The sequence below is a fragment of the Boeremia exigua genome (assembly GCF_020726555.1).
Source record: "Boeremia exigua strain MPI-SDFR-AT-0100 chromosome Unknown C7974scaffold_2, whole genome shotgun sequence".
Lineage (NCBI taxonomy): Eukaryota > Fungi > Ascomycota > Dothideomycetes > Pleosporales > Didymellaceae > Boeremia > Boeremia exigua.
In genome coordinates this window covers 2552171-2563961 of record NW_025763519.1, presented here as the reverse complement: position 1 = coordinate 2563961, position 11791 = coordinate 2552171, and the positions used below count along the sequence as shown (strand labels likewise).

At 53.1% G+C, this 11791-nt stretch overlaps 4 protein-coding genes and 1 non-coding gene across 5 annotated transcripts; 3 read left to right on the top strand and 2 right to left on the bottom strand.

The window, feature by feature from the left end:
- The first annotated feature begins 182 nt into the window (after positions 1–182).
- On the top strand, positions 183–1942 carry C7974DRAFT_386412 (WD40-repeat-containing domain protein). The gene is made up of 3 exons (XM_046141058.1): positions 183–334; positions 382–443; positions 488–1942. The coding sequence occupies exons 1-3, from the start codon at positions 265–267 to the stop codon at positions 1790–1792; spliced, it is 1437 nt and encodes a 478-aa protein (XP_046001921.1). The 5' UTR covers positions 183–264; the 3' UTR covers positions 1793–1942.
- Positions 1943–2149: 207 nt separating this feature from the next.
- C7974DRAFT_t31 lies at positions 2150–2237 on the top strand. Its single transcript has one exon. It is a non-coding gene; the product is annotated as a tRNA-Tyr (tRNA).
- Positions 2238–2622: 385 nt separating this feature from the next.
- C7974DRAFT_447761 (Glyoxalase/Bleomycin resistance protein/Dihydroxybiphenyl dioxygenase) lies at positions 2623–4012 on the bottom strand (the record flags this gene model as incomplete). The annotated part of the gene is made up of 2 exons (XM_046145649.1): positions 3722–4012; positions 2623–3666 (listed from the first exon to the last, which is right to left on the bottom strand). Exons 1-2 carry the CDS (start codon positions 3758–3760, stop codon positions 2623–2625), a joined length of 1083 nt encoding a protein of 360 aa, XP_046001920.1. The 5' UTR covers positions 3761–4012.
- Positions 4013–4201: 189 nt separating this feature from the next.
- On the bottom strand, positions 4202–7568 carry C7974DRAFT_301862 (uncharacterized protein; the record flags this gene model as incomplete). Its single annotated transcript, XM_046137869.1, has 4 exons — positions 4202–4512; positions 4573–5002; positions 5426–6730; positions 6783–7568. The coding sequence occupies 4 exons, from the start codon at positions 7566–7568 to the stop codon at positions 4202–4204; spliced, it is 2832 nt and encodes a 943-aa protein (XP_046001919.1).
- Positions 7569–8982: 1414 nt separating this feature from the next.
- C7974DRAFT_386403 (uncharacterized protein) lies at positions 8983–11659 on the top strand (the record flags this gene model as incomplete). Its single annotated transcript, XM_046141057.1, has 3 exons — positions 8983–9711; positions 9764–10471; positions 10535–11659. Coding segments are annotated over exons 1-3 (2204 nt in total), but the record flags the coding sequence as incomplete, so codon positions are not given.
- Positions 11660–11791: the final 132 nt, after the last annotated feature.

Sequence of the window (11791 nt, the reverse complement as noted above, 5' to 3'; positions counted from 1 at the left end):
GGCAGAACGGTCGCGGGGAGATGGGGGATGGCGGTGACAGAGGGTGGGCGCGCCGACGGGCGTGCACTGCTCAAAGGCAGAAGCGCAGAAGCGGCGGCCCGCCAAGCCACTAGCGCCTAGCGCCGAATCGCTGCCGTGCAGCGCAACACAAAGCAGATGGATGCGACGCGGCGACGCGCTTTGTCCGCACCTGCGCGCATGGAGGGCCCTGGCGCTGACGATGCCCGCTGAGCCCGGCACCGCCCTGCACCCCGCGCCGTGAAGATGAATCTGTCCCTGGTCGACCCGTTTGTGCTCGCACAGGACTGCCCCGACGTGATCACCGGCCGCCTTCGTGAGTGTGCTGCCTTTGCGCCGGCGCACCCAGCTCACAGCATACAGGCAGCGGCCACTCCACCTCGATCCGCTTCAGCCACCGCGGCGACCTGCTTGCCTCGGGCCGCGTATGCAAGCCCCCGCCGCTTCCTGTCCCCGCTGACACGCACAGCACGACGGCATCGTCGTCATCTTCGACATCGAGACCAATGGCGTCGCCCGCAAGCTGCGCGGCCACACGCGCCAGGTGCAGTCGCTGAGCTGGTCCACCAACGACCGCTACCTGCTCAGCACCGGCCAGGACTGGAAGTGCGTGCTGTGGGACCTGCAAGACGGCTCCCGCGTGCGCACCGTCCGCTTCGATGCCGCCATCTTCATCGCCGAGCTGCACCCCAACAACCACATGCTCTTCGTCGCCGCCCTCTTCGAAGACCAGCCCGTCATCGTGGACATGACCGAGCAGATCCCCGTCAAGCAGCAGATTCCCTCCGCGCCTCGCCGTTCCCAGGTCGAGCGCGACAACGCCACAGAGAAGCAGGCGGCGCAGGATGCCAAACAGACCACCACCATGACCCTCTTCACGCCCTCCGGCAAGCACATCATTGCCGGCACGAACAAGGGGTGGATGAACATCATCGACACGGAAACACACGAGGTCAAATACTCATACAGGGTCACCAACAACATCATCGTGTACATCCGTCTGACTCCCTCCGGACGCGACATTGTCGTCAATGCAAGCGACCGCATAGTACGCACGCTGCATCTGCCCGACTTCAGCGATCCCAAACTCGACTTCGACACACTCCAGCTTGAAGTGGAGCACAGATTCCAGGATTTGGTGCAGAGACTCTCATGGAACCACGTCTCCTTCAGCCCGAGCGGCGAATACGTCACGGCGTCGACATGGATGAACCATCACATCTACGTCTGGGAGCGAGGACAAGGCAGTCTGGTCAAGATCCTGGAAGGTACCAAGGAGGAGCTGTCTGTGGTGGAATGGCACCCTCTACGACCCTTCGTTGCAGCCGTCGGCGTCGACTCCGGCCGCGTCTGGCTGTGGTCCATCCTGCAGCCCCAGCGCTGGTCCGCCCTCGCACCCGACTTCGTCGAAGTCGAAGAGAACGTCGAATACATCGAGCGCGAGGACGAGTTCGACATCCAGCCCCTCGAGGAGCTGCACAAGCGCCGCCTCGACCAGGAAGACGAGGAGGTCGACGTGCTCACCTTCGAAGTCAAGGGGTCAGCCGCCGACAGCGGAGCCAACGGCCAAGCCGAGTTCCTCATGCCGGTTATTCTGGACATCGAGAACAGCGACAGCGAGGACGAGGTCGTTGCCATCGGCGCCGGGCAGTTCCGACGCCGCAGCCCGGGCGCGGGACGCGAGTGGATGAACGACGATGAAGTCGCGGCCAGCGGCGACGAACGGCGGTCCAACGCTGCAGTGCAGAACGGCACCAAGCGACGCCGGGGTTAGCACGTCGAAAAAAGTCTTGATAGATATTTGCATGGCATGGTCACAGCATGGCTCATTGGCTGGCATGCCCCAGCGCCTCAACGCCCCAAAAGAGGGCAATGTATGTACACGAACCAAAACACACAAAACATATTCCAACCTAAACTCAACCTCCCAACCCCTCCCTCCCATCATGCTCCTCCACACCCGTAGCAACAAATCACCCTCAGCCCCACACGCCCCACCCATCTCACGTCAGCCCCACAGCTGTCCTCACCACCCTCATTTTCTTTTTTCCCTCTCCTTCCACTCATCAATATATTTTTTACAATTGGTCACATGACCATCAATCACAAGCGCAAGATTTCTCTTGCACCCCTCCGCTTGGTGTAGTTGGTTTATCACGTTCGACTGTAATAGCAACATTGTTATCGAAAGGTCCCTAGTTCGATTCTGGGAGCGGAGATAGAAACCTCTTTTTTTGCTCGTGGATACGAATGTCGGTGAATATTTTTGTAGGAGTGGATGTCCGTCGCGGCTGGGGACGTCCACTCTTCGTGTCTGTGGACGCCCACGTGGCCCACACTTCTAATGCTGGTATGGAAGCGCTAGAGTTTAAGCGAAGGCTGGCGCCTTGGCGACGAACACCAAACCTACTAGCCCTATCCTTCACCCTCTGCTCTTAGGGTTGTATCTGGCACCACGCTTTGTACAGCGATATGTCAATTATCTTACGAACGCTTCCCAACTCCGCTGCTGAGTCGTCTTGTACCCATGTCCATAGTGACCCCCCCCCCCCCCCCCCCCCCAAAAAAAAAGTTCCCCCAACACCCACAACACCCCCCTCTCCCTCAATCCAAAAACCACCCCGGCACCTCCGGCCCCCAAACCGCCAATCCCTCATCCCCCGCCTCCCCCCACCCAACCTCCGTCCCCTCATCCACCAAATCCCCATCCGCATAGTGCTCGACCATATTCCCCGCGGTGTCCCACCAGTAATCGAAGATCTGGGACCCGAGCACGTGCCGGCCGACGCCCCACACGCTCTCATACCCCCGTTTAGCGAGCCACGCGTGGCCCAGCGCCTGGGCGTCGAAGTCGTGGACCTCGAAGGAGCAATGATGCACATGGCTGGTTGCGGCGGTGCTGAAGAAGATGCTGTGGTGGTCTACGGGCGTGGCGCCGCGGTCGATGTGCGCAAAGGCCGCGACGTCGGTGGAGCCCGCGGTCAGGATGTTGGTTGGGGCTAGGTTGAAGGTGCGCGTGTACCAGGCGAGGGTGGACGGGTAGTCGGTGACGCACAGGCCGTAGTGGCCCAGTTTATGGACTGCGGCGGGGCCGGGGGTGAAGCGCTGGAAGCGCGCGACGCGCGGTTTGAGGGCCTCGTAGTTGGTGGTGAGGATCTCGGGGTAGGGGCCGGGGGGCTTCTTGGTCTGGCCGTGGAGCAGGCAGAGTGGGAAGCCGGAGGGGTCGTAGAGTGTGAGCAGGTGCCCGCCGCCGGGGGCGGAGGTGAGGGCTTCGATGGGGCCGGCGGTGGGCAGTTTCGAGGCTTTTTCGAGCTCGGCGTAGCTCTCGACTTCGAAGCAGCCGCCGAGGAACTTCTTCTCGCCTTGTTGCGCGTAGTAGACGTACTGGTCGTCGCTGTAGCCTTTGAACCAGCGGGCAGTGTCTGTTTTGTGGGCGACAGTCATGCCGAAGTCCCGGAGGAAGGTTGTGATGACGTCCAGATCGGGGTGCTGGTAGCGCATGTGCACGAGCTTTGTGAGTTTGATCTGCGCATCACGATCAATGCCTTGCTCCTTTTGCCATTCCCGTAAAGGTTTGCTGGGTTTGGGAGTTGCTTCTGATTGAGGGACTGAGAAGCCGCGATTTGGAGAGGTCTCGCGACTAGGCTGCTATGTGGAAGTGAGTTTTTGGAGTCGAAGTGGAGTGTAAAGTTGAGGTACGAACTGCAGGTGTGATAGTTTCTTGCATGTTGGCAAATATCATGATGTTGAATCTCGGCTTGTGATTTTCCAACGATCAAACAACGGAATCAGGAAACCGTACATGATGTATGCATAGGTATATGGGGGATGGTCGGATCCGGATGTGGGGAGCAGTGGCTCCATGATGTGCCGAATGTGGGGTCCCCGCACTTCGCCTGCGGGACTGCGGACTTAGAGTGTATCACCTCGCACACGTTGAGCATGCCACGAGTGGGGAGAATAGACTGGAGGTAGTCTTGGTGGTGACGACAAGTGAACAGGATAACGTGAGATCAGTTGTGGGGCCACCATCCCAATCTTCCCCTCATTCGTTACGCTTCTCGATCAATTATCGCCAACAAATGACCCTCTTCATAATTGGTCTTCACAATGAGCGGCTTTGCCATCCTGCGGTATTTATAAGTCTCTAGAAATATTATAAATGGAGATCGACTAAAGGAATTTATGTCGCAGTCGTGACAATCCGCTGAGCTCTTTCTAGCTCTTTCCTTACAAAATCCAACTCAGACCCAACTCGTCTCCTGAACTGCGGATTTCGTTCGCTCTCCAGCACTACATTCTCGCTGTTGAGTATCTGCAAATCTGCCTCTATGAGCTGGATCTGCTGCCCCACAACTTCACTGATCTGTTCTTGCAAAGAACGGGCAAGAGCCTTGAACCCAGCCTTACAAGCTCGGCGGTAGGTTTCCATGAGATCCCTGTCTCCGAATCCTCCCTTGATCAGTCTTTTGCGGCGTTGATCGCTCCCCGTGCCTGTCAATTAATCAAAATTAGCCGTGAATCCAGAAGTGGGATACAAGGAAGTCGACTTACCGTACTCCATATTCGCTGCGTGATAAGTGTCCTCCATAAGTTTGCCCATGAAGGATGTCCGGACAGGGGCCAAAGCATCCGTTTCAAGATACCGAAGCCCACGACGATACTCTTCAATTGCATCCTCGATGCCGTAAAGCACGAGATCCTTGCGATGGTCCAATATTCCATGAAGGACCCGTGCGACTGATCGGGATTTGATCCCAAGTTCAGACCTGTCGACACTCACAACGTCCTCAAAATCTTCTCCGAGCTTGTCGAGAGAGTCCTGAAGGTGATCATCGTTATCCGCTGCAAAATCGGACCAGATATCAATCATATCACTCTTCATTTGTGCCATTGCTTCCTTGTTCCAGCAACGCCGACCTATTGTTGGTGTACAATGGTCTCCATAATTGGAGCAGAACGCTCTGAAAGACGAATGATGCCACTGTGAAGCAGTCAGCGGATGTTGCCCGATTTCAATAGGCGCTTACTCCTTGCCAGAGCATGCTTGCTCTTTCGGCACTAGCAGTCCATCGTCCTGTGTACTGCTCTATTGGCAAGTTAGCAGTAAATAAGGTACAATGGAGTCTACACTTACGCATGTATCCATCGATATTTTCCTTGTAATTTCTCAACAAATCACGAGAGAATTGGTTGACTTGAGACCTCGGGGATGCCATCTACAATTTGGAATCAGTGATTCTGCTCCAGTAACTTTGAACTGGGGCTCTGCCTTAGCAACGCGGTTCTCTCTTCAGAAGATCGTTCCTCCAACAGAACACGACTTCAGATTCATCTCAGTTCCAAGCAACGCGAAGACGGTAGGTAAGTTACATACCTCATCAAGGGCTTGCTGAACAGCAGAAACGGCGTCCAACATCTGTTGTTTCTTTTCTGCGTTCGAGTTGCCAGATCCAGCTTCGACCCAAAGCCCCACGGAGACAAGGAACGCGGGAACTTGGTCCTTGATAAAGCTCACAGCGGCACGAAGTCGACTGTCCGCGACGATTCCAATACAGTGTTGCCGAAGCTGTATGATGCCGCTCATCTTGAGGTAAGGTGCGGATTTTGGTGCGGGTTTACTGCGGTGATCCCAGTAAATCTTGTTGCTGACGCAGAATATTCTGAGTGTTGAAGCGACGGGGTGGTCCTTATAATATGCCCGTAATCCATCGGACACTTTTGCGTTCCGCAAAGTGACAATGAGGCGCAACATCTCAAACTCGTGCTTCTGTTTGGACTGTTCAGCTTTGCGACAATCTTGCTGCAGCTGTTCGAATTCGTGGCGCTCTTCTCGAGTCAGATCCTTAAGGTCTTGCTCGAAGTCTTGGATATCTTCCTTCAGCGAATCCACCTCTTGCGTATCGGCCTCAATTGCGCTCTCAAGCTCCTCAATTCTCGCTCTTTCCGCGATCCAGTCGTGCTTAGCCTCCCGTATCTGAATATCCTCGGACCTGGTGCACACCACATCAATCTTCGATAACTTTGCATGACGTGCGAGCTCAAAGATTTCTTCGACACTTTCATCCGTGACAGCTCGGTCAATCCGAGCGACGGCGAAAATTTGGTGGCACTGTCGAACGTATCGTTCTGTGATTGCCCTGCGAGCAGAGTTATGGTCGCGAAGGCCGGGAAGATCGGCTACGATGAGTCCTTTACTTAGGATATAAGCATTCAGATGTACACGCAACTTTCGAATTAGCGGCCATTGGTTCTGGGTTGCACCATTGGTTGCACGCGCGTCTGATTCTGAGGTCAATTCCCTGAGCCGAGAAGAGCATTGTTCGTCCGTGTTGAAGGACTCTTGGTCATTCGTACGAGGGAGTAAATCTTCCGCCCAGCCGACCATCAGATTTATAGCGCGTTCAAAGACCATGGTAGAGAGAACTGTAGGCTCGTTTCCGAGCTTGGCCTTGAAGATTGCGCTGAACGTTTGGGTGGCGAGATTGGCTTTCTTCTCGAGCACTTTGTTGACACTCTGTGCTTCCTTGTTTCCACCTTTGCTCTTCGCAGTTTCAGGCAGCTCTTCGTAATCACGGTATGCTCTTAGTAGCTCTTCAAACTGTCTCCTCAACTCGTCTAACGTAAAGTAGTCCACATGAATGATGAAGTTGTCCTTGTCATGATAAATGTACTCTGTGACAGCACATGTACAAGCGGTGCCGCTACCGCTCTGTTACTTTGGTGTCAGCTTCATTGTTTTTGAGAAGGTCATAGCAACTTACTGCTCTCACCAAATTCTCCTTGTCGAGCAAGGAGTTGATGAGACTACTTTTACCAACCCCTGAATCCCCAATGAGTCCAACAATGCGCGAAGACGGCAGTTGTTGGTGAACCAAGTCTAGGGCTTGTTGGTGAAGACTCTGTATAGTAGAGCCGCTTTCGAGATGTAAACTCGAGCTAGACAGGGCAGTGACCATTCTCGACACGCAACGTTTGACGTCAGAAAGAGAATTTTGGACTTCAGGATTGTGGAAAGGGCTAGGGTGGGGGGGTTCATCTTCAATTCGATGAGTATCTCGAATAATCCCAGACCCAGAGCGACGACGGCGGGAAGGGGAGGGCGAAGATGGTGTGCGTAACGGTGGCTTGGAGTTTCCATCACGAGAATCTATGTGTAGAGTCCGAAGATCTGCAACAAGACTGTCGCTTCTAACCACATGAACTGGGGACGCCGATGGAGATATACAGATTGAAGGTGTCGGAGCTTTTCGTTCCGGAGAAAGCTCTGAGGTTTCCGGCGATGTCAATTTCAGACTATGCAGAGCATCGATTTGCTCCTGAACAATAGCCCCGTCAGATATCTGCTCAGTGAAATTTTCAATCGACGGTGTGCTCGGCGCGCATTGTTGACTATCCGAAGGGAGAGGGGCTCGCTCCACAGACGGTAGAGGGGTATCTGGGTCAAAAGTGAAAGCGCCACGAGTTTCAAAGAAGGCAGATGATGCGCCAAAAATGTACCGATCCTCTAGAGACGACTTCTGTAATGACAGCGATGATTCAGGAGACATAGGAGCTGAGCTTATCGGTGCGGCTGGTGGCCGGCCCTGTATGGTAGCGCAGTCTTAGTAATTGAGTAGGATCATTGCATGCGTCACGTACCCTTGTCATTGTTACTTCGCGAAGTGATGTGTAGTCGTCTAAGTGGGGAAGGAAAAATCTAAGCTCGTTGTACACATGTTCCGCTGGGTCTGTGGCGGCTTTTGAACTCAGAAGAGTGGCTAAGCGCTCGTCTCGGTCATCGTAAGAGACTCTGCAGGTGTACGGCACAGTTCTCTATCAATCCAATCAATACAACAGCCCACCCACCAAATCTTGCGACGGAAATTGTTAGAAACACGCCATTCACTGCATAGTGCGGAATAGGCGTCGCAAGATCAGGCAGCCTTGTTCGACGATGCAGCTGGCATTGACAAGGCTGACTGGAGTGATGCTATCAACGAGGCTGATGGCCTTCTTCAGGCATCCAAGATCCAGGCATCATTTCCAGACCTCTCCTCTGGCTAAAGTTCCATTTCAGCTCACCATTATGTCGACATAGAGCGACCTCGGAACTAACTGTATGCGTCCTCTTGTGCGATAAGGTAGAAAAATACACCACGTTATGTAGCAGCGTCGGATTCCTGGATCATTCTAAGCACAGCAGATACCGCGCGGTGCGATCCGCATTTTGACGTAAGACCGAGTTCGGCCGCATGAGCTCTCTCCATTCGAGGGCGCTTCCTGAGGCGCATACCTAGTGTTGCTTACTGCGAAAATAGAAGGCAGATGCGCATCCTTCATGTTGAAACGTTTGAAGGTATGCACAGACTTTGCAGTCGAGTCGTCGAACATGTGATGACAAGGCTTCCCGCCGCCTCCAGTCGTACTGAATCGTCCTACGTGATGTCGAAAACTGTACCGAGAAAAGCTGAGCTCAAGTCACGGAGTCTACGTCGTACCAGTTGTCACTTGAATGACCCAGATCAAAGGTGCGATTGATGATTGATGAAGTGTAGCTCAGCCAAGCATGCAGGGGTGCAGTATCTCACGCGTCGGCGGTAGCAGCCAATGCCACATGTGATTTGCCTGATTGGCAGCTGTGTTAAGCAGACGATGTTATGCCATTGATGTGCGATCAAGATAGGTACCCACATGCGGTAGATCGACCGCGAAGAGATCCACACGTTTCATGGGTTGGCGATGGTGACGCTGTTTGACCGCTAGGACAGAATCGCGCAGTGGATCATTTTGAGAGCCAGCAGCCTATAGTCGTTATCGTAACCATGTTACTGCAAGATGAGGGACTTGCTGAGAAATGGCTCTTTCTGTAGATGTGCAGTGGGGGCGCGAAGAGAAGAAGTGGTTGTTGAGGGCGCTCCTGATCGCGAGCGGGGAAGTTGCGGCGCGTGCGTGCGAGGTGAACGGCCATCCTCCGCGAGGATGTCAACACCCACAATCTTTTAAAAACAACACCGTCTTCATTTTCGCCGTCGCCAACATGGAGGTCCACTCGGATTCTAGCGAATTCATTCATATAATCGAACGCCAGAAGCAGACACTCCAAAAAGCCAGAAGTAGACAAGGTCAGCGTCCCAGCGATCGAAAGCCAAAAGAACACATGTACATCGAATTTATGATGGTTCTTAGGAACACCACAACAGCAGATCGGGGAGACCAAAGTAATTTGATCCATTCATCATTCATTCCCCCTGCATATCTCCCTTGCACCACACCTCTCGCACAGCTTACGCCTATGTCAATTAGGCAGCTTATGCTCGAAACGCATCACCGAGGGAAATATCTCTTGCTTCGAGCAATCGCCCCCCCAAATCGTATGACTGCTATCATTGTACTTGCTGAAGATGAAAGCGAGGATGCTGTTGTGCTGCAGCTGTATCAACAGGAGGAAGAAAACATCCGCCAAGCCACTGATGTCGTCAACGTCGGCACAACGCTGCTAGTCAAGGAGCCATATTTCAAAATCATGGCTTCGGGCGACTATGGCCTACGCGTGGATCACCTCTCTGACATTGTATACGTTGACAGGGGTGATCCCATCCTACCCAAGAGATGGAATCCACCCATGTCTGAGGCCGAGCAGTCAGCTGAAATATCGAAATCCAAGGGCGACTCTGCTGTGGGTGCAGGGAACTACTGGAAAGCTATCGAGGAGTATGAAGTTTCTGTTGTACGTTTAAGCAAATGTACTGAGCCGTAGCCACAGATATTCGAGAGCGATGAGTCGAAAAACGACATCGGAAAGGATCAAGATCATCAAACGCAATCGATCACTTGCTTACCTCAAGACGAACCACTATGACAGCGCTCTCTCCGATACAGGCTTCCCCGACTTTGGACCAACACCAGCCGAAAAGGCATTGTTCCGAGCCGCCGAGGCTCTTTACTTCCTTCAACGATTCGATGAATGCAACCGTGTATTGAAAACACTCTGCACAGAGTTTCCCAACAACAAACAAGCAAAAGCCATCTTTGATCGTGTTCAAAGCCGCCGCACGGAAGTCAGCAGTGGGAACTACAATTTCGGACTCCTCCAGAAGGAGGCAAAGAAGCTGCAGCCTCCACAGTTGGACCACGCCACATACATGGGACCTATAGAAATCAAAGAATCAGCGGGAAAAGGTCGCGGAATATTCGTGACCAAACCTGTGAAAGCTGGTGAGCTGCTTTTATGCGAGAAGGCGTTTGCCCAAGCATATGTTCCTGAGACTGGCGTTGGCAATTCCAGGCTCACTCTACTGGTCAACATTGAGGCAGGCCGTTCATTCATGGGTGGTCAAGCTGATCTCATCAAGATCATCGTGCAGAAGATCTACCGTAACCCATCTCTCGCTGCAACTTTCACCGCATTACATCATGGAGATTATAAAACGGCAAGCACGACCAGTGTCGATGGACAGCCTGTGGTTGACACGTAAGTATGACCAAAAGATGCATCTCAGGTGCTGGTATGCAAATACTGAACATACACGCATAGCTTCCTCGTAGAGAAGATCATGGGGTTCAACGTCTTCGGTTGCCCGCTGTCTAGCCTGGAGACCCACAAATCCACCGCTGCCAACGACTCCAAAACCCAGGCCGCTTACCACTCCTGCGGAATCTGGACTCAAGCTTCGTACATCAACCACAGCTGTATGCAGAACGCCCGTCGCTCCTTCATCGGCGACATGATGATCGTACGCGCGACCCGAGATCTTCAGCCTGGGGAGGAGATCACGTTCTGGTACCACATGCCTTCCGGTGAACCTCTAAAAGCTCAGGAGAAGCTTAAGAATTGGCAGTTTGTCTGTGACTGTGCCATTTGCCAGGATGACGCAACAACGGAAGCTACCGTGCATGCTGAGAGAAAGAAGCTCCTCAAAGAGCTGCAGCAAGTATTTCAACCATCTCCTCAGCAAAACTTGAAGCTAGGCAAAGCCAAGCGTCTTCTCAAAGCTTTAAATGACACCTATCAGCGTTCCATGGATGAGGTGCCCCGTCTTCTGGTCTGGGATCCGCAAGCACTGTTGACGCGCATATATCTGGTGCAAGGCAAGATAGAAAAAGCGTTGGGGTCTTTCCAGCAGACTCTTTCTCTCCTTGGTTTCTCTGTAGCTGGTGCAGATTGTACGCCCGAGCCGTTCAGGATTGTGAGGTGGGGCTTGTTTGTTGATCACCTGATTGAAGCATTCCTGCAAGCAAGGGAGGCCTTCATGGCCATCGGGTCATGGGGTGACTCAGAGACTGCGAGAGTATATGCAAAGGTCGCATTCAAGATAGTGGTTGGCGAAGATGGTGCATTTGAGTCGATGTATGGTGAGTAAGGAGACTTGCACTTCATCCAATTCGGTAGTCCCGAATCTTCATTTTATCTTGAGCGGGCTGGAAGAGCTAAAATTTGGATCTGAAAGGACAAGTAACGGCTCTTTGTCATGTGTAACATGCTATGGTCCAGACGTCGTTTCCGCCGAGGACTCATGTTCACCTTCGATCATTGAGTTGGCCTGTATCACTTCCCAGTCATGGTCTTGGTGTATATGACGTAGAAGCGAGATACACATGAAGCAATAATCCCAATCAACACAGGTACGACACCGGAAGCGAGTGCCGTATATTACCTAGATCACCTTGTTAGCAACAGCTTGACATACACTTCATGCACTTACATGGAAGCACCCATTGCACCAAGCACCACCATGATGATTGCCAATTGAGAGTGATGGAATGCCACCCGCAATCAACACAGTTCGAGAGT

What these genes read in the sequence shown, in the direction of transcription:
- C7974DRAFT_386412 (XM_046141058.1), top strand. Translation starts at nt 265, where the DNA reads ATGAATCTGTCCCTGGTCGACCCGTTTGTGCTCGCACAGGACTGCCCC. An exon ending in CGTGATCACCGGCCGCCTTC is followed by an intron (nt 335 to 381) that starts GTGAGTGTGCTG and finishes CACAGCATACAG; the next exon opens with GCAGCGGCCACTCCACCTCG. An exon ending in ACCTGCTTGCCTCGGGCCGC is followed by an intron (nt 444 to 487) that starts GTATGCAAGCCC and finishes TGACACGCACAG; the next exon opens with CACGACGGCATCGTCGTCAT.